At 47.3% G+C, this 20,968-nt stretch overlaps 2 protein-coding genes across 9 annotated transcripts in view; both read right to left on the bottom strand.

Annotated features, from left to right (window-relative positions):
• Window positions 1-14,887, bottom strand: part of CD151 (CD151 molecule (Raph blood group)) — a 31,733-nt gene extending 16,846 nt beyond the window's left edge. The window contains exons 1-2 of one of the 2 annotated variants that reach the window (XM_069017025.1): window positions 14,790-14,887; window positions 1,780-1,900 (exon numbers count right to left, since the gene is read on the bottom strand). The gene's annotated coding sequence lies outside the window, so the exon portion shown is untranslated. Of the gene's footprint in view, window positions 1-1,779; window positions 1,901-6,705; window positions 6,727-14,789 lie in introns of those variants that run through there. The other variant, XM_069017026.1, reaches the window with a different exon arrangement.
• Window positions 14,888-17,802: 2,915 nt separating this feature from the next.
• Window positions 17,803-20,968, bottom strand: part of CRACR2B (calcium release activated channel regulator 2B) — a 47,580-nt gene continuing 44,414 nt past the window's right edge. For all 7 annotated transcript variants that reach the window (XM_069017032.1, XM_069017029.1, XM_069017030.1 and 4 more), the window contains one exon: window positions 17,803-19,951. In XM_069017032.1, the coding sequence (XP_068873133.1) occupies window positions 19,867-19,951 (85 nt within the window). In that variant the 3' untranslated portion in view covers window positions 17,803-19,866. The remainder of the gene's footprint in view (window positions 19,952-20,968) is intronic.

The following is a 20,968-nucleotide window of genomic DNA, read 5'->3' on the forward strand; positions in this document are numbered from 1 at the left end:
AGAAACTGGGAGTTGAACAGCCTGAATCCAACTTTCCACTGTGACACAGACTTTGTGCATGGACTTGGGCAAGTCCCTCAGTATGACCCTTGCCTCTCTCTTCCTCCCCAGTGCAAGACCCTCACCTTTCTCTAAACCCAGTGATTTTATGAGGATCTGCACCGAGAAGCCCTGCTGATGGAAGAATGCCAGCTGAGAGGCATGACAGGCTCTAGGTGACTGGCAAATTGGCAAAAGCCCGACAGCAACACGATTTCACAGACTCAAAAGTGCTTTTGCCAGCAAAGACTACTTTGTCCAGTGAACTGGAACAACCTCTTTCATGATTAATAAAATACATACTTAAAATAAGAGGACTGCCTGGCAAAGTAATTTTGGCAATAATTTATGAGGCTTGCTGGTTCAAATGCATCAAGAGATTGAGATGCTAATAATGAAGTACAAGAATAACAGTGAATAACAGTGGAATAACAGTGAAGCAAGGAGGAACCTATGCAAACACCTCAAAAAGATAAAAAAGATTAAGAGTGAGCTCATCCTGCCCTGTGTGACTGCAAGCCACAACCTCCTAGGAGGGTAAGAATACACAGTGCATGACTGCCAGGCAAGGCTGGGATCACTTCACAAATGAAACCATCCCATGGTCTGATTTTCTTGGGCTCTCATCCTACTGCGACTGAACCCTTAGGACAAACTGCACCACAAGAACTCACCAGAAGCTGAGTGGTATGGCTCCAGTTCTGGGTGCTGAGCATCTAGGAACACAAGCACTGCACAAGCAGCTGTGAAACCTAAAGTTTCAATGGCAGGACTTGCTCTGGGTGTTCCACATTACACCACTGTACTTTTCTTTGCAGACCCAAAGGCACACTTAGGCATGCACACACAGCCCAGCTCAGAAAGCATATGACATGCACACACACACTCCTGCTGGCTAGACGCTCATTTAGTCATCCCAGACACTGCTTGGTACATCTGCCTCAACTTGCACAGTAACAGCACTTAATTAAACAGCAAAGAAAGCCAGGCCTGCAGGCTTTTTCTGCACAACCTGCCCTAAAGCAGCATCTGACAGATCGGGAAGAAACAATGCCAAAGCAAATTAAATAGCTCCTAGGCCAGAAAAACCATCATTATTTAAAAGTATTGATTTTTGAGTGATAGCAAGCAAATTGGTATCCAACACATCAGCGACAACTATTTCACAGATAACTCATACACCACAACTTAGATAACTTCTAACATCTTTGCCAAAGCACACAAGAAAGACTTGCTGCAGGAAATCCCACTGCACCTATGCTGCAACAAAAGTAGTCCCCTAATGCACCCACTTGGCACTCTGCTGGCCTGGAGGGAAATGTTCCACTGAGGACTATCTGAGCTGGGCCAGATAACCCTGGCAGCCATTAGCAAACAAAGCAGATGTCCTCCCCTTGGTATGTGCAGTGCAGGTGTGGGCCAATAACTTTAATCTTCAGCAAACTCACTGACATTCTCCAGCAAGGCTAAACTCCAACCTTTGAAAGCATGACCTCTCTTGAGTTCCCTCTCTGCAAGATAAAAACATTACCACTGACACTTTACCTACTCCACTGAACATCCTCAGAAAGGGCTTCCAGCTGCTTATCAACTTCCAGAAAGCAGCTAAAAGTAATTTAAGTAAAGCCTTCCCAGGAGAGGAATTCTAAAGCTTACAGGTGAAGAACTCAAATTCACACCATGTGCCATTATCCACCCCCAAACTGATAGCCAACATGGAACAGCAGCCTTGACACTGACCTTTCACCACCAACACAGCTCACAGCACCAGTGCAAACGTTCAGTCCTCTTCAAAGGCTATTTTTCACCCCCTCTCTTCTTGCTGGTTCTAGTCTGCTGCTGGATTTAGGAAAGCAGAAAGCTGAAAGAAAAAAGAAGAGAGATGCAGAGAATCATGAACTATGTCAAAGGCCATCCTAAAATCAATATATGATTATATGCTTTGCCATTAAGTCATTTAAGTAGAGAGCACATGATTTCAGAATACACCTTGTGAATGCATTTGATTAAACTGCAAAGCATGCACTGGATAACAGGGAAGAGCCAAACAGCAGCAGTGGGGAGCATGAACATCTTCTGCTGGCAGAAAGCTGTCAGAACAGGTTTGTTATTTACTGCTGCATCCTGTAAATGCTGCTATCAATTCTGTCAAGGCTGTGTACACAAAATGACAGCTCATCCTGTTGCAAAAGGCCTGGAAGCAGCTCCATGAGAAAGCTCAGGAGGATCCTTCTGTGCAGTGCAAAGCCCTAGCTGGTGTTAGTGCCTTGAAGTGATCAAGTTCTCAACCTGGTCATGGGCAATCCCACCCTCTCTCCTTCCTCAGCTCTCCCTTCTGAACAGCCTGTAGCCATTGATAGAATAACAAGTCTTCCTCCTTAGCCTGTTTGGATGCTGAATTAATGATCCTTTTATCTACACCATGACACTAACTTACTTCACAGTCTAACGCTTAAGCTCCTATCTACTGCCCATACAGAGATATGAAAGCAGTAATACTTCCTGACTTGCCTGGGTGGGATAATGGAGCATTTGAAAACCACCCGGGAAGAGAAAAAAGGTACTTTTTATTAGCAGATCTAATTTAACAATTCCTAGCCATTTTAACTTTCTATTATGTTCAAGTAGTGGTTCCTGCAGGCCTTTACCCAGTACAGTATGGACAACACACCTTCATTTATAACCAGCTTGGATTACCCCTGCTTCCATTCCCTATGAAAAATGATGCCAATAAGAGCCAGAAACTTGTTGATTCACATTACTACACAGCCTCTAGACCACAAAAACATCTCTTCAGAGAAACAAGTGAAAATTCTGGTATTTGAAACACTGGGAAGCAGGCCAAAAAATGTTCACTGGGTTCATTAATTAAAGATCACATAAGGGAACTTTCTGAGGAACCAGGGAGAAGAGGGAAGGCACAATCATCTATAAGGCAAGCAATAGTTCTGAAGCATCCTGCTGAGGCTGGGCCCAAACTCTCCAAGCTCAGCCCTAGTGCCCTGTCCTTTATTCATCTGCTTCATGCAGCTCTCACACTCCTGGCTTTTCAGAAGGGAAAGCTGACCTGGGACACAAAGCTCAATGCTTTGCTTTCCATCTCAGCATGTTGGAACGTGCTGCAAAGTCAAAGTACTTGTGCCTAAGGCTGGGGAGAATGCAAAACCCAAGTCAGACATCCACTGAGAAGGCAAAGCTCCTTCTAAGGAATTGTCATTTAAATTGGCGGGGGGGGGGGGGGCGGGAGGGAGGCGCACAGAACAAATCTTGGCCAAAACCCCTCCTCCCCGACATCTTTGGCAGACCCTGCTTGACCCCACCTCTTGACTGGGAGAGCACTCTTCCAAAGACGTGAGAGAGAGTAAGTTCCCATTCTGGGACTCCGGGAGGATGTCATATCAACACTGTGTCTAGGCAACATCTCCATGGGCACGTGAGAGCCCTGCTGTCACTCCTCAGGACGCTTGCCAAATCCCTCCTTTCTTCTGCCCTGGCTAAAGCTGCTGTGTTTTGAACAGACCCCTCAAGAGAGACCCTTAACTCCTGCTAATTTGGATGAGAGCCAGGTATCCAGAGAGGAACTGCGTGCCTAATACACCTGAGGAGTCGCCTGCTCTTTGAGACAAGAGCTGTCTCTCCGGAGAAGAGCACTCACCCCTTTCACTCACATTTTCAATACTGTTTACTCCCCAGGGGAGGGGCTCACTGAAGCATAAATAACAATAAGCATAAATTTCAAACTCAGCAAGGATTTACACATTCAGCACCACCCACATACCTGCAAATTAAGTGTTTTATGAGGGGGTTAGCCAAACTGGGCGAGGCAATGCCTGGCTGTGGGATCCTTGAGGATAACAAGGACCTTGGCACAAAACCAATTTTACAACCATTAAGAAAAGAAAGCGTAAGAGAGAAAGGTAAGAGTGACTGAGCATGCCTGGGACTGTGTGTTCATACTCTAGCACTGTTTCACTACAAAGCAAACAAAAAACCCTTCCCTGGCAAAACATATGCAGTCAGCCACAACGTGAGAGCAGAAAGCCCACATCTCCTGCTCCCAGAAGTGGATAAGCAGGGAAGCAAGCAGCCCCTCCAAGTCCCCATTGGGAGCTGGAAGGCGGGCCAGAGACCGGCACCCACTGTGCAACCAAGGGAAACTCCTTCTGCGTCAAACAACATCCTCTTGTATTCCATAAGGCCTCCTTTATCCTGAAGGATCCCAAAGCACTTTATGCTATTTATACACAGGAACCACTTCACTAGTCATTGAACTGAGGAGAAGAACAATAACCCACTCTTTTCTCTCACTCGAAGCACCAGAAATCAGTGCCTGGCTGTGTTTGCAGAGAGCTCATAGCGATGAGGGTTTGACACAACAAGGAGCAATAGTTCAGATAGGTCAGGGTCAGCCAACAGACAAGGCAAACTCTTCACTGCAGCCTACTATTGGTATTTTAAATTCTATTTTCCCAATTCTGCTCATGGACATTGCGGGGTTCTTTTTGTTTGTTTTTTTTTCTTTTTTTTTTTTTTTTGTAAGCAGGGCTTTGTCTGTGCTGGAGAATTTACCAGTAGCATTAAACCACACTTCTAAACAAAACATTTTGTGCCAAATCAGCATGCTGCTTGATCCCTTCCTATTCATTATCTTCCTATTCATCACATTCATTTTCAGCCCAGCTCTCAGAAGCGTAGCCACTGGCTTCTCAGTGTTTTCAGAGAGTGCTCACAAAACCTCCCTGACCTGTAGCCATGCCAGTACTAGGACCAAGTCAACAAGCACTAAAAGTCCTGGGAAGATAGAAATCCTCCCAGCCTCCACAAAGCCTATTCAGGCAATTCTGTACACAAATTCAAAGTGCTCTCCAAATAATGCAGCAGTGACAATCATTTTTTCACACTCTACAAAGAGCTGGGTTTTTACACAGTGGTTTGAACTGAGGGCAAACACTAACCAAAGAACACGTGCTGCATTGTAGCTGCTACACAGTCACTCAAAATTTGGCTGCAGTCTCAGTGCACTTTTGTTCCCTACAAATCTCTACATTGAAAAGGTGCTCAGCTAAAAGCCAGTAGATTTCCTATGTCCACACCATATCAGGTGCATATGCCATGGCAGGCTGTCATCTTCACTGCACCAAACTCACAAACAAATCATGGGACTTTAAATCCCACTGTCAAAAACATGCAGCAGTTTTTGGAAGAGAGGGCAGGCAACTGGTGTATCACCACAAGGTACATTTCCAGCCTCTCAATCACACAGTGTTCTATAATCTCACTGCCTTCTCAAAGCACCCCAATAAAGAAAAAAGGGAGCAGGTTATAATAGGAGCACAGAGAGATTAAGTGCCTCTCCCAGCACAGAGAAGGGGTGAATTTGCCCTCTTCAACATCCATCCTCCAGCAGCTAAGCTGTCCTGTCAACACAGAACACAAAACTATAAACCACAAATTTTCAAGTTACTTGTTAGCACTGCCTTGCCTGTGCCCAAGACACCTGACTGCAAACAGCACAAATCAAGAGGTGCACAAAATACCACATCAGCTTTAACTTTTTCTACAAAACTTGTTTCGTTTTTGAGCAGGTTGTTCCTGTTCTCACTTTCTGCAGTGCAAACAAGCAAAACAAAAGTCTCTGGAGTCATCCCACACATCCTCCCCAGGCAGCCTGCCTCAATTTGAACTCCACTAAGATCATATTTTAAAAGCAGCTGACAAAGGGATTTGGAAGTGGAAAACGTTCTTACTGCTTCAGACCTGTTGCTGATTAGCTCAGGACTGGTGCCAGCCATGCCAGAGAAAGTGGAGCAGGTACCTGCAGTACCAGGAATGGGGTGATGCACTTTGCAGTGCCCTAGCACACCAAGAGAAAAAGGGAACATCATGCAGACAAAGAATGGGGCAACAGCAGCTCTCACCTCACTATGGCAGCCACAGATGCCAGTGACAACTTCAGGAGCCTCCCTTTCTACCCAGAACATCCTCATGTAGGAACATTCACACCTGGAAATACCCACTTTGCTAACAGCAGTGCCAGGAATGGCCAAGAAATCTCTTCTGACCATCAGTCCTTATATATCCCCAGTATCCTTGTCTCCAGAGGTGTTCTGAAGTGGTCACTGAACGATTTGAGGAGTTATATTCCTCTCCACAGCTAAAATCACTTTATTAGAGTCAGCTCAAATATCCACAGTCAAGGGCAATTAAATGACATTTCATTTCCCAGAGCTGTAAGTCGAAGTTCATAGGAGCTGTTCTCTCTCCTGTTGCTAAAGGAGCAGTGCTGGAAACAATGCTCAATCCATGCTGCGTAAGGCTGCCTTGAAAAAGATCGTTCTTCCAGTAAAATTAAACAACTCCCGGCCAAAAACAAAACATTCCTCCCCCTTCCGCCTTGCCCTTGTGCAGCACATTTTAGTGACTCCACCAAAACCATCTACACAGCTGTTTCTGGAGCAGCCTGCAAACTTGACAGGGAGGCACCAGCATGTGAATAAACAACCGGGAGGCAAGGGCTGCCTCCAGGCAATTACTTGCTGGCCCTTCACCAAGGCTGGCGACAGGGGACAAGATACAAAGAAGTCTCTGGCTCCAGAGCACGCACCACGAAGCTCCAAAGAAATCCCCCAGCCCCGTGCCAACAACCACTTCCCCGAAACACCTTACTTCGCCGGCTGCATGGGGAGCTGCGCTTGCTCTGGTCCTCTCCGCAGCTTCAAGCTGGCACAGGCAAAGGGCAGCTCTCCATGAAGGGTACAAAGCCATAACCAGTACAGCAACTTTGGCAAGGCTGTGTCAGTGTACGTCCTGGTTTTGGCTGGGATAGAGTCAGTGTTCTCCTTAGTAGCTGGTACAGTGCTGTGGTTTGGATTTAGTATGAGAACAGTGTTGATAACAAACATGTTTTGGTTGTTGCTAAGTAGTGCTTACTCTAGATCAAGGACGTGTCAGTTTCCCACGCTCTGCCAGTGAGGAGGTGCACAAGAAGGGAAGGAGCATAGCCAGGACAGCTGATCCAAACTGGCCAAAGGGATGTTCCATATCACAGAATGTCATGCTCAGGATATGAACTGGGGGGAGTTGGCCTGGAGCCACTGATCACCACTGGGGGACGAGCTACGGAGTTGTGTTGTGCATCATTCATGTTTCTTGATGTTTATTCCTCTCTTGCTCTCCTTTGCATTACTATTACTGTTACTATTAAAATTATTATTACTGTTATTTTATTTTACATTGTTTCAATTGATAAATTGCTCTTAGTCCATAACTTACACTATTTTACTGATTCTCCTCCCCATTCCACATGAGCAGGGGGATGAAGGAGGGGTGGTACATAATTGCTGGCTGGGGTTAAACCATGACAGTGTAATCATCCACTGCATTTAGAGTTGGCAAGGAAAAGAACCTGGAAACAGGTTCCTCTAAGACGCCAGCACAAAACAGCTGGACTTCAAACGAAGCAGGAAAATCCTGCAGGGGATTTCTCCACCAACCCACCCTCCTGTTACCTCAGCACTCTATGAAGAAGCTTCAATAAAGGAAAGCCTAAAATTACTTTGAAACTTAATCCTCCCCACAACCACCCCTCCACCTTGGAGGTCAATTTCCAAGTCAAGAGGAACCATTACCATCTCATCTGATCTCCTGTTATTTTAAAGGTTAAAATTTAAAGGCTACAAGTAGTCCAGTCTACATTCTACAGTAGCACATTCTACCCTGGACTAACCCTCAAATCCCAAGAAGACCCAAGAACACTTCAGGAGATGGGAGAAATCACATATTTTGCTCCCTCAGGAGCCTCTAAAAACGTAACTGGCACATCCCCAGCATTCAGACTTCTTTGAGCTCAGCAGAAAGCAGCAGAGCACTTTGCTCTCAGTCTCTGGGCAGACTCATTATCCATCTTTCAATTCATCCAATGCCATTAGTGAGCAGGAGAGGAAAAGCAGTCCATAGCATGGTGCACTTGTAGGTTAAGACTCTCAGGACGTCCTGAAGTATTAAAAGCAAATCATACCCAAGAGAAAATCAGGAACAACACAGTCACAAGTTTCTGAAGAAACTGAGTAACTACCTTTAGTACTCAATGCCCATTGTGAAAATGAGGTTCCTCATGGATATAAAGGCATAGAGGAACCTAGGAAACAGAATGCCCTCCTTGCTTTTGAAGCATTTAGAAAAAAAATCTAAAATTCATGCTGGAAGTAACCAAGTTAATTCTGGCACAGAAAATAATCTTCCTATTACTCAACTCAGCCAAAAGGGTGTTCTAGCTCTGACTGCCCAGGGCAGGACAATGCAAGGAGAGGGAATCAGAGCTGGCCACACATGGTTATCCGTGTTAAAAATCATGAGGATACTGCTGATCCACAGCAGTTGTGCCCTCGTACACAGGGAAATCAGCTTCCCACTTACACACTTGTAAATGCAATGTTGATAAGAATCATATTGATTTAACTACAATAATTGATTTTGGATACTCTCACTGCTCTCACCTAAGCTGGCTTACCCCTTCCTTTTTTCTTAAAAGACTGTTAAAATTCCTGATGAAGTAACAAACAATAAAACCCTTTTTTCTACAAGGGGGTCTTCTTTCACATGGAGACAGATTCAGCCAAAGTAAAGCTCATTACATCAGTGAAAGCAGAGGTTTCCCTCTGCAAGTAGCTGCTTTTCCCTCCTCCCAGGCTTCTTGCAGCACACCTGTGAGTTAGGATCCACACTTCCCCAGTGCCTGAGGGCAAACAGCCCAGTGAAGTCAGCAACCAGGATTTCATCCTGGCCTAAGCACAGTGGTTTAAGTTCCCTTTTTTTTCTGTCTCGGACACACTGCATACACCAGAGGTAAGCTCTGGGGAGTGCACAATGGACAGAGCAGGCTTTTGTTTGGCTCCCCAGAGCCCATCTCTGGGCTGAGCACAGGCTGATTCCCCACACATGAGCTCAGCTGGACACCTGCACTCTTTCCCTACTCAGGAGGAGGAAAAACCCCAGACAGCTGGGACTCTGTGGTGCAGGAACTAGCCTGACAGTTCTTCCTCCCCAAACACAGAAACAGGTCCTCCCAATAACAAGAACTATGTCCTTTTAAAAATCCTCCAAGTGGACAAGGTACATTGGAGACCACACCAAATGTCTCCTCACCGCCGGCAGACCTCTCACCTTAGCAAAGTCTCTCAGCAAAGATGGAAGAAGCTATTCCACATTGCAAGGGGAACCTGCAACCAGCCACAGGTCAATTCCTCAGCAAGTGGTACTTCCACACAGGACTGGACTCACCCTTTCTATGCTTCAACAGTCAAAACCACAAGCATGAAGCCCAACACTTTCCCATATGCACATTTCTTGCACACAGCACTCAACATGCACCCGAGACTCTTTCCTGCTCCCACGTGTCCACGTGCCTGGCTTCTACACTCACTGTACACCCCTGGGATGGCACAAACAGCTCCCCACCACTTCCCTGGGAGCTCTGCATGGAGCTTACAGTGACCATGGAGAAAAAGAGCCAACCATCTCTGTTCCCAGGGCAGTGTGGGGGTAAGATGTGGGACATGAATTCCTCCCTTCTGGATTCCACCAAAGCTAAGAAGAAATACTGACATTCACAAGCCATGACTCACGTCTGCCTTGTCAGGCACTACAGAAGTCCTGCTCACTGGCTGGCATGCCAAAAATGTCAGCGTGGCTGGCATCTGCCAGTTGGCCCTGAGAGCAGATAAATTTGACCAAAACCATCCTTCCCCCTTATTTTCTTTATTGTTGCAGCGCAATGGACACTGAGGATCAGAGTACTCCCTAAAAACCACACAGGCATTGTGGCTGCTACTCCAGCAGATAACAAGTCAGCGATGCACTCCAGACAAAACAGAAACCTCTCCCACAGTAATTCCTACCTCAAACCACTCCTGGTCCCACTTTTAACTGAATTTCACTAGTGAAGGAGCCAATGAATCCATTGTTCACCCTCCAGCTATGCTGGTAAGTCATACACTTGTACTGAAAGAGCTACCAAGGACTACTTTCAGTCTGTGTTGAGCTGATTGCATTCCTGCCCGAGATGCACCTACCAAAGTGTACAGCGCTTTTCTGGGTGGGACTGGAGAGTCGTAACCACCCGACCAGCAATACCCAAATGCAGCCCAGACTCCAAAACACACCTCCCATTCCACCATGCAATGCCAATAGTGCAAAATAGCAATCATCTGCTTGATCTTTCCCCTGTCCACTTCTTCCCCATAGGAGCAGAAGTGTTCCAGGGTGAGGTATCAGACAAGTTTTCACCTTGTCCATTTGTACAGCACAGCAGATCTTTCTTCCATAGTATCTCCAAAAGGTGTTTCTTCCTTTAAACCTATCCCTCTCCTACAATGGCAAAGATATCTGGGAGACATGCTGCAAATTTCAGCCCAACTCCACTGTTTCTTAGGAGCATCGGTCTTCCACATCACAGCTACAAGGACAAGTTTCACCAAAGCAGAGGCACTTACCCTTACAACTCTTCCCACTGCCCCAGCTCCCCACTGCTGCTGTCTTTCTTATAAAAGTAAAGAAAACCTGGCTTGAATAAGTGAACTTTGCTCCTTTTGTATTCAGATCTGGCACCAGCCACAGATAAGAAACAATGGTCAATGCCAAACATTTTATGTCACCGACTTCTGCCTCAGCTTTTCTTTGTGAAGCCTCATTACTGCTGCCAGGAACAACCTGTGGGTCTGAGCAACATCCTCTCTTGCACCTCCCACATGTCTCATTTCCACCTCTCTTAAGAGACCATGCCACACCCCACATCCTCCACACTCCCTCTCTGGGATGCACTCAGGTAGGAGAGGCAGCTCCAGAGCAGCCTACAGGGATGCAGGCAATGCAATGTTAATCAAGAGTTGCACAGTGTGTATTTGCTTGGCTGCACCCTCGAGACAGTGCCTGTGGGTCAGCACCCAAATGAATTTAAACAGCTGCCAAGGACCTTCCCTCAACTGTTGCAGAATATAATTCCTGATGTCCTTCCTTATCCCACTAAACCAGTATCCTGCCTCCAATAATGCCCACCACTACTGGCATCAAAAGCATGCATGAAATACACACACACATATATATGTGTGTGTAACTCCATGAAAAGCCCAGCTGGCATGTCATGGCATCAATTCATGCTTGCATCCTTCCAAGGAGGTGAACACACTTTCAGTCCCATGTTGAGCTTATTGCACTCCTGCCCTACAGAGCTGCACAGCAGTTTTCCAGCTTGGGCTGGGGTCATAACCACCTGACCAGCACAAGAAACTCAGGCTAGAAACGTGGACCAAGCTGGTCATATTCAAATGACCAGACCCCAAAACACACCTCTTACCCATGCAATTCCAGGAGTGCAAAATAGTCATCACCCTCCTGCTCATTTTGCCAAGAATTTTATTACTGTCAGCAGCCAGGACACAGGACTTAATAGGATTCCCTGAATCCATTCCCCAGGATCCCAGGCTGTTGAGATCACAAGCAGAGGAGTCTGGCAGGCAGGACAGACGAAACACTGAAGAAAGATGCCCATCAGCAGTGCTGCTATTACAGGGCAGATCCTTGCCAAGAGGGCCTGGCAGACAACAATTTCTGTGCCGTGGGGGGATGGGGGGGGGGGTGGAATGAGGCACTCTCCAGAGAACTGACAGAACACCTCATCTCCATTCCACACGCCTGCCATTCCTCATTTCTCCCTCCACACCTTGGCTTCAGACACAGGGTAGCCAGGAAAAGCACATTTCTCACAGACTGGGAAGATGGGCACCATCCTGGTGAAAGCTCTGTCAAAATGCACGTACAAAAAAGGATGGGAAAATGGGATGACTTTACAGTGACACTGTTCATTTCATTTCAGCTTTGCTGTGACAAAAGAAAAATCACATCAGAGTCTGAAAGGCAGGATGAGTGAGTGAGACAGAAGGAGACCTGGTCTTCACCCTTAGGATCTGAAGATTTTTAAACAACCAGGGAGACTTAGGCTTCTATTCCTCCCAGCCAGGGAAGCTGAGATAAGCTGTCATTTCTAGGAGTCCCCCTTTCTCAGGCTTTCCATGACCTCAGCTGTCAGTGCACACGCTCAGGGAGAGCTGGAGATAACCCACTGTTGAGCTCAGGAGCAGAAAGTAGAGTGAGGAGTAGAACATCGTCTCAGGAGGCCTAAGGAACAAGGCTGATGAGGCCACTGGGGACAATAATGGCAAACTGCGACATGAAAAAGCACAGCTACCCTTTTTGCTTTTCAGAGTCTGTCAATTTTTTCTTTCTAAGCTTCTGTCTTAAACAGAAGGCACAAAAAGAACAGAGGGACAGTATGATTGCTTTACAAATGACCAAATTACCTGGAAATGCCAGACAGGACAGTCTGCCACAAACAGGGACACGGAGTGACAGAGATGTTATACAAACAAGCACATGCAAATACACTTTTTCCTTCCATGCATAACCAATAGTCCAATGCACTCTTGAGAGCAGGAGCCAAACTACGTAGAAGGAACAAGTGAATTTGCCAGTGGGATGGCCTGGCTAGAAGAGACACAGCTCTCTAATCAACCCCCTCAGGCTGTCTCAAGAGCAAGGGAGTTGTTGCCTTCTGTGCACGTCTAATGGAAACAGCCAGAGTCGAGATACAACTTTTATTTACTGGAAATTATAGGCCTGCTGGAAAGTTCCTAAAGGGAGAGAGAGCCCTTCATCAGCCACTCCCACCTAGCATTTTTGCTTGACAAGGGAGTACAAGCAGCTTTCTTCCACCCCTTATTGAAGAATCTCTCACACCCAAAGACAAACTTTCAGAGGCTGCACTGAAAGTAGCAAATAAACCCCATTTAACACACTTGCCTTGAATTAGGAGAAAGAAAACGTGTTAAACTCTCACAAAATGTACCACAGGAGGGACTAACCACCTCAGACTCCAGAGTAAAATGAAGTGTTACACATGGGACATTATTTCAAGCACTCAGAAAAGGTGTTTTCTTATTGATTCCTGAAGCCAGCATACAGCAGGGAGTGTCAGGACTTTTACCAGGCAACAGGGGAAGTCATTCTCCTCCACTGCAGAAGCCACATGCAACAGTTTGGAATAAAACATGCTTTTTGCAGAAATACAGCACATGGCCAGAAGGAAATACAGGCCAGGAACTCAAAATACATCATCAGCACACTACAGAGCAAGGATGTGATCTGAGGAGAATTACACGGAGGAGCTCAAAAGCTGCCACCTCCTTCAGCTCACAGCTCAAGCTTCCAGCAAGGACATCTGACTCAGAAGTACTGGCAGCCCAGAGCAGCTGTAGCAAACCAGAGCCCAGGCCCACCTGTGCAAGGCAGTGTTGTGCCTTTGACAGGGACCTGTCACCAGACGCGTCACATAAAGCGTAAGTGATGCTACCCCAGCTTCCAACAATCCAATTCCCCATTGGCCAGCTTCCAGCAATCCACAGATCGGGAACTGCCTGTCCTAGGCACACAAAATGCTTCAGAGAATATAAATACACTGAAACTTCTGCACTGACTTTTCTAGTTACCATGAGCTCAGCAACAGCTCAACGGAGCCAGGCGCTCCGCTCCCTCCACAACAGGCAGGAGCACTGGGATGGACTTTGTCTGACTGGTGGCATGCTAAGAGGCTCTTCGGCCTCCACAATATCAGGTGGTAAGACCATCCACCACACCAAAAGCTTCCCTTAGAACCTTGCCAATGGCCTTTAGGTGGCAAAGGAAATGCATTTTTGCAAAAGGACCATCTTTCAAAACTGTTTGAACTAAATGGCCTCTGATGGGTGATGCTATTTCAATCAACCCTTGTTCTAGGAGGCACAACATGAACCCTCAGGGAAAGCCAGGAAGCGCTGTAGGAGGACAAAGGAAGTGAAGCAGCACAATTTAAGGGATGCTACACAGTAGCCTGAAATAAAGACATGTCATTGCTAAAATTCAACAGGATACTGCAACAAGTTGATTACAAAAGCTCTCAGGAAAAGTCAGATTTTAAAAATTACAGCAGTTTATGTTCTTCATGAGAGGACAAAAAGAAGCAGCTACTTGTAAAGATTCCTCATGCCAAGCAGCACCACGGTGCAGCAATAACCCATCGTCATCAGCTCCCCATTTGATGCAGCTTCCAGAAAATGAAGGGAACAGAACACCGCCTGGACTGCGTGGTAAACAAGGGCTCACTCTCTCCCTCCTCCTCCTCCTCGGGTCCTGCAAGCCCAGCATAAAGGCCAAGTCTTTATTTGTACAACAGGGAAATTTAACTGCACAAAAGACAGAGGGGGATAATAATCGTTTCACAAGATTTACGGCAATATTCAGAACTCCTTCACTAATTCCGCGGGCTGTGCAAAGTTTATGACACCACCTGCAACAGGTTAAAACACTTTTCTAATGAAAAAAAAAAAAAAAAAAAAAGAACCACAACAAAGCGTACACGGGCCAAGCCCCCGCGAAGCTGCGCAATGCCACAGGGCAGTGGAGGGGAAGCAAAGCAGTGCTGCGGTAGAGCCGGGGTTGGGTGGCCGCGGCCAGGTGCCCACGGGTGCGGGGTGCCGGCAGGGACGGCGGGAGGGAGGGAGCGCCGGGCCCCGCTGCCGCACACGGGGCCCAGGGGCCGCGCTCGGCCCCGCTCTCCGGTGCTGCCGCCCCAGCCCCTTCCCCGGCCCCGCTTCCCCGGGGCCGCCGCGCCCCCCGCCTCCCGCCGTCCCCCCGGTGCCGCCATTTCGGGCGCTCCGCCTCACCGTCGGCCTCCGCTCCGCGCCGCCGCACGCCCCGACCTGCCGCGCTGCGCGGGAGGGAGGCAGGCAGGGACGGGAGGCACTCTCAGGAGGGCGGGAGGGAGGCGCGGCCGGCCCGGCCCAGCCCACCCCAGCCCGGGCCACCTCCCCCGCCACCCCGCCGCTCCCGGCCGGCCCGGCTCGCCCCCTGCGGCCGGGGCTCCTCGTGCTCTGCGGCCCCGGCTCGGCTCCCGCGCCTCAAGTTGCCATTTCCATTGCCGCAGGCAACACCTTACAGCGAACTACTGCTGCTGGAGCGGCTGTTTTTTTTTTTTTTTCTTTAAGGCGTCAGACCTGCTTGTTAAAAGAGTTTTCCATGAAACATCCTGTAAATCAAAATCAAGCCCTGACTGGCACATTGTCCCATCCTCCCATTACCTCACTTGAGCCGCAGCCCACATACTTCTGTGTTAAGCAGCAGCCCTGTGCGGGGGATGCTCCCAGGAAAAGACCCACGCCCTCTCCACTCCACGGCTGAGTGGCCTCACATGCTTTTTCAGGGGCGGGATGAAGAGGAGATCTGGGCAGGGAAGGAAAAGGCCAGTTTAGAACGTCCTGCTTGCCTTAAGCTCTCCATGTGCCCAACTCAAAAATCATTTCATCCTTCCCAAGGAGTAGGCTCACTTCTCTCTCTCAGCCCATGAGAATCCTGCTTAAGCTTTAGCTCAGAGCTGCTGGAGAACCAAATGATCAAATAGAGCCTTGGGGGATCAGCTTGCTTACACACTGAAAGGTTTGTTGCAGGGAATATGCGGCAGAACCTGGAAGCCACAAGAGATGCCGGCCCCTACCCAGGTCCTGGCCCTCCTTGGTGGAGCCCTGGGTAGCCGCCACACTGGGCCACTGCCTTCTTGCCATGTCCAGGGATTTCATGCACAAACAGGAAAGCACGGAACTCTCCCACCGTGGCAGATTTGGGTCAGCAAATGGGCATGACCGGGCACAAGTGCTTCCTGTGCTTGGGAGAGCCTGGAGGTAAAGGCGAGACACACCACACATCCTCAGCTTATTGCTGGAGCAATAGATACTTCACATACTTGTGCACCTTGAGAAGACTAATTTTACCTGGTCAGGTCTCCTGTGGACTAGTATATTCAGAAGTAGCACACAGCTACACTTGTGTTTGCAGCATTGTATATACGTATATAAACATGCCCCGCAGGCTGGAGAGGCTGGAGGCGGGTTATTGTAGCCTCGCCAGCCGAAATTTCCGTGTGACTCATCAACAGCCAGGTAAGTAATGAGTGCCTTCTAGCAAAGCTCTGAACTGCAGGGCCGCGGGTCTCTTGGCACGGAGAGGGAGATTGCCAAACAGAGCATTTGACGATGTATAATGGGCTGTGAGATAATCTCCAATTATAAATGTATGTACTTGGTCAATATATATATTTATAGTCTAAGCAATCAACAAGTAAAAAGATCATGAAAAGACACAAACAGAAGAAGGTGGCAGGACAAAATAATGTGTGAGTGACTGCATGATCCCCATAGCAGGAACTCATTAATTGTGTGTATATGGAAAGTGTCCCTTGGAGTTCAGGCTGCTGGAATAAAGAAAGTAGTGGAAAACAACATCTCAAACCTTTGCAATTCCTGTGTTAGTCCTGTGGAAAAGCTTTAAACTTAACACTGTGGCTTAATGCTCTCTTTTCAGCCCTGTTTTGGCTTTTCAAAGAGATGCTGTCAGTCTAATCCTCTTATGCTTACCCTTAGCATATTAACATGAAAGAGACAAGTGGAAGCAAAGCAGAGTGAGGTCCCTGTGCCGGTCTGCAGAGATTTGTGGGACCATGGCTGCTTATCAGAGCAGCTGGGTTTTTTTGCTTTTGCCCTTCAACCTGATTGTGTACACAGCTGCACTGTTGCATGTGCCAGGATAAGGCTTCCCAGCCTATAAGAAGAGCACGTTCTTGTGATACGATTCCAAAATACCTTACAGATTATGTGCAAAAAGTCACTTGTTCACTAAGAGGCTGGAGCCAATGTGGTGAAGGAATAAGCCCCCAGGCAGTCATATTTTGCATCCTCCCTCATCTCATGCCCCCTCAGGATATCCCATTATTTGCATTTATGCTGCAGTTTCCAGCAGTCACTTACAAAGGGTGGCTGCTCACAGAGCTTCCATTTAGAGGCAGGAGAGATTCTGGTAAAAAAGGGGGATGTAGTAAAATGAATTTCTTGGAAATTCTGGTCTAGTTTGGGTCTGATATCAGACAGGTTTAAAAACTAGCAGCATGCCCCGTTAGACTGCATCTTGGTCTTCTAACAGGATATTTAATTACTGTGCTGAGAGACAACAAAAGACCTTCCAGTAATAAACCCCACCCTGCTGCTTATTGTTGTCCAAGCTCAGCCTGCTCAAATTCTGTGCCATTTTGTCATCCTTGAAACAAAAATCCACCCTTCCTGCTTAAAAAAAATATATGTTACAATGAACTACTTGTGCTGTCAGTTTATAGCAGGGGAAATGAGTAATAATTTGTTTGGTCAAAACTGCAGAGTGATTAGTTCTGTAAGGCATGAACATCCAAGTTGGAGCCATGCCAGGGCACAAGGATTAAAAGCAACCAAATTCCTAACTCTAGTGAAAAGGATGCATGGGATATTAACAAAATAAAGATTTAGTTCTATGAATATTGGTAACAAGGTGAGAACCTGCCCTCTCTGAAAGCACTACCCCCCAACAGTGGGGAAGTGTCTCGCCGCCTTCTCCCCCATGCTCTGCCTTCCCTGAACAGCTGGACTCTGGCTGCTTGAAAGAGGTAAAAAAAGGGTGGAGATTAATTTCTCCTGTGCTGCCTCCAAAACATGGGGTCCTGGTCAACTCTCTCCCTATTTGTAAGACCCCCTGTGTACCACTATGGGGGACAGGCCACTTCCTGAGCAGTGAGAAGGGAAGGTCACACTACAATCAGTGATTGAAGATGGGAGGCTGAATCTCCTGCAGTGCCTGGAAAAAATCTCTCAAGACAACCGCTTCTAAGACAGCATTTCTTTATTGTCTGTACTGTTTGCACACTAAGAAAACCACTCAAGGTTGTACATTAAAAGAACCTGATGGTTCTTGCCTTTGCAGTATGACAGCACTGATAAAGGTAACACACAGACTGGCCCATATTTGCGTGTCAGCCGTATTTCACGCCTTTGTCTCGGGTGTGCTGTGTACAGAGCGTGGGAGGCGCATGTTCACAACACCTTAGCACGGATTTCCCTTCCCAAACATCGCTTCTTGCAAACACGAGCAGTTCCCTGGCAGCACTGTTGGTCTTACTCCAGGCTCCACACCAGCTACCCTGCTTCCTTCTGGACCTCTTGTAGCTTTCTGATTCCCAGTCTCTAGAAGGTGCTAGTGCAGTTAAACAGTGTGAGTCACAGCCAGCCAACAGTAAGGACCGAGCAGGATCTTACTACTTTCAGCTCTTCCTTTTACTCAGAAATCCTGCTCTTCCAGAGAAAAACTTCCTCTTTCCTATCAGAAGTAAAGGGCACCAGGAGGAACCATGGAAATTCTTTGTAATACTGATGGGCTGTAAATGACTCAGAGCACTTTACCTGCATGGGATACTCCCAGTGAAATTTGTGCAATAAACAGACATTCAGAGTGGCCGCCTTATGCCAAGAGAGGAAAGACCATGGCAAAGTACGGGTTTTCCCTATGCCGCAAGGCTGGGGGGCTGCTTCACAGCTGCAGTATCACGTCTTGTGCCTAAAATGTCAGTCACACACAGAAACAGCCTCGAAAACAAAAGGGAAAAGGGCACTACCAAAAATCTCACTTAGTCCCAATAAGGCTTTAAGAGCCACTGAGCTGCAAACCCGAAAGCATCGCACCCCAGAAGTTCCATGGCCAGGCACAGTGGCAGCTATGCCAACAGGAGCACTTCTGGGGACAGTTTCTACCTCTGCCCGTGCCTCTCCTCCCCCTGCTTTGCCCCACCCCTTAGCGACAAGAAGGCCTCTTCCCAATGGGAACAGGTTCAGTCCAGCTCTTTCTCAGGCCCTTCACCAGTAAAGTAAGGCTGTTGCTCAAGGTCACTGCAAGAGAAAAAGTTACATTTCACACAGGCAGCTGCCCTGTGCTTCCAGCCCAGGTGCATTTGAAAGCACTGCGGTGGGATCTTTCAGGACTGCGGGTGAGGCAGTTCTGAGTTGCTGGAGATTCTCCAGGAAAGGATAAGAGAATAGGAGGAAACGGGCAGCATTCAGCCTTAAAACAGGCTATATATGGCTCCCCTGGTTTGTATAGCCCAGCTCCTGCAATGGGCCATGAATCAGCAGCACATGCCAGTGCCTGCAGGTCCCAGGGCAACTGCTCTGTGTTCTGTAAACATACAGTAGGACAGTGAAAATGTCCATTAGGGTGACAAAGCCATGAAAGCCATTGGGATGACTAGTCCTATCAGTCCATACTATAATCACATATGGAATCTGTTAACTACAATATTGACAAGCCCAACCAAATCCTGCAATAAATACAGGGCCTGATCCAGATCTTGCCAGAAGTGGTGGAAGTGTTCTCACCACAGCGGGCTCTCAGCTGAGCACTGCTGTTGCAGAACCAAGAGATGATGCTACTGTCTGGGACCTGGATCACTACTTAGAGCTAGCCCAAACTTAAAATAATTTCTTTATCTCTTACATGGGAATTCTATTTAATACAGACCCACTGTGTCCTCTGCTCACTGCTATTAGGCCACTTCTTTGCCAAAAAGAACAGGACCAAGACTTCATCCCTTTACAGGGAATCAACCTCTCCAGGCAGAAGGCCCAGTCTGTGCTACTAGCTAAGACCAGTCAAATTCCCCCAAAGAAGCAGAGGCCTCCAGAGACCAGGGCTGCATGCAGAGTTAGGAAGTAGAACAGTGCAAATAATATGCACCTTTTGGCCTGATTTATGCCTCAAAATTCACAGACTGGGAAAAGCTGCACCCTCCCCAAGTCTCTGGAGAGCTGATACCATCAAATTCAGCTTGCTTGAAAGGAAACCCCAGCTTCATGATACACCATTGGCACATGTCTCTTGCTGGCACATCAGTGTGCTTTATGTGCAGCACCCTTTCCTTCTGCTGATATCCTCCAGCTGCAGGGCATTCTCCCTCTGCCTGTCTTCTTGTGCTGTCAGCAACCTGGAAAGAGCAGCACAGAGCAAGAACACAACCTGGTTACTGAGATCTTCCTTCCAAGGTGTTTGCCTCTGCCCTTTGCTCTCCACCAGCCATTTAGGATTTACATTTAGGATTGCAAGAAGTAATAGGCCCAAATACTTGACTTCTCTGGAAGTCAGGCTAGATGAATAACACACAGAGAATGAGCATGAATTTCCAGGGAATGGGGAAAGCAACTGGACACATACAAGAGGGGGCACCATGGCGTAGTAATCAAAGTACCCATGTGAGTGGCCTGTGCCTTATTCCCAAGCTCCCACACTGATGTCAGAATCCCAGGTTGTTTGCTCCACCTGTGTGGGCCATCTTGGGCAGCAGCGTGGTAATAAAGCATGCTGAAGGCACATGCTATGGGAGATGTGATTCACCTAGCTGATAAGTAAATCCTCCCAGTTAATGAACAGCTAAGTCCTGCTGTGGCTATAACAGAGATGATGCAGTAGGTGGTGAAGGGATAAAAGAAAACAAAATGATAGCTTTCATGCAAGATTTAAAATACCTTTTTTTCCCCAAAATTACCTGTTTCTTAAAAAACTAAAAATCTTAGGGCAAACTTCTTTCAGCCGAACAGTATCTTATCTTCTTTTTAAACTATTGGCACGGAAATATCTCAGTCTGTACAATGCTTATTAAGATAAGGAAGAAAGAACCCTTAGAGCTGCATGCAGACCTCAAACTGAAAACACCAATTTAAAATCTGGGGGAGTATGCAAGGATTTTGTAATGAAATACTCAAATTAAACTCCTAATCTTGCAACAGCCAGCTCTACAAGGTGAAGCTTTGTATGCAAAAACATCCAGTCTACACTTGGTGCTCTCCAGGCACAAAAGACAAGGACCTGAAGTCAGAGGAGTCAGGTCTTTTTTGGGATGTGACAAAATCCATCTCTGACACCCCCCTCTTCTTGGGCCCATTCCCCAGGAGAGCCCACACCAGTCACCTCCAGCTGGGGAAGTATCCCAGAGTGACTGTTCCTG

The sequence above is a fragment of the Aphelocoma coerulescens genome, chromosome 5 (genome assembly GCF_041296385.1).
Source record: "Aphelocoma coerulescens isolate FSJ_1873_10779 chromosome 5, UR_Acoe_1.0, whole genome shotgun sequence".
Lineage (NCBI taxonomy): Eukaryota > Metazoa > Chordata > Aves > Passeriformes > Corvidae > Aphelocoma > Aphelocoma coerulescens.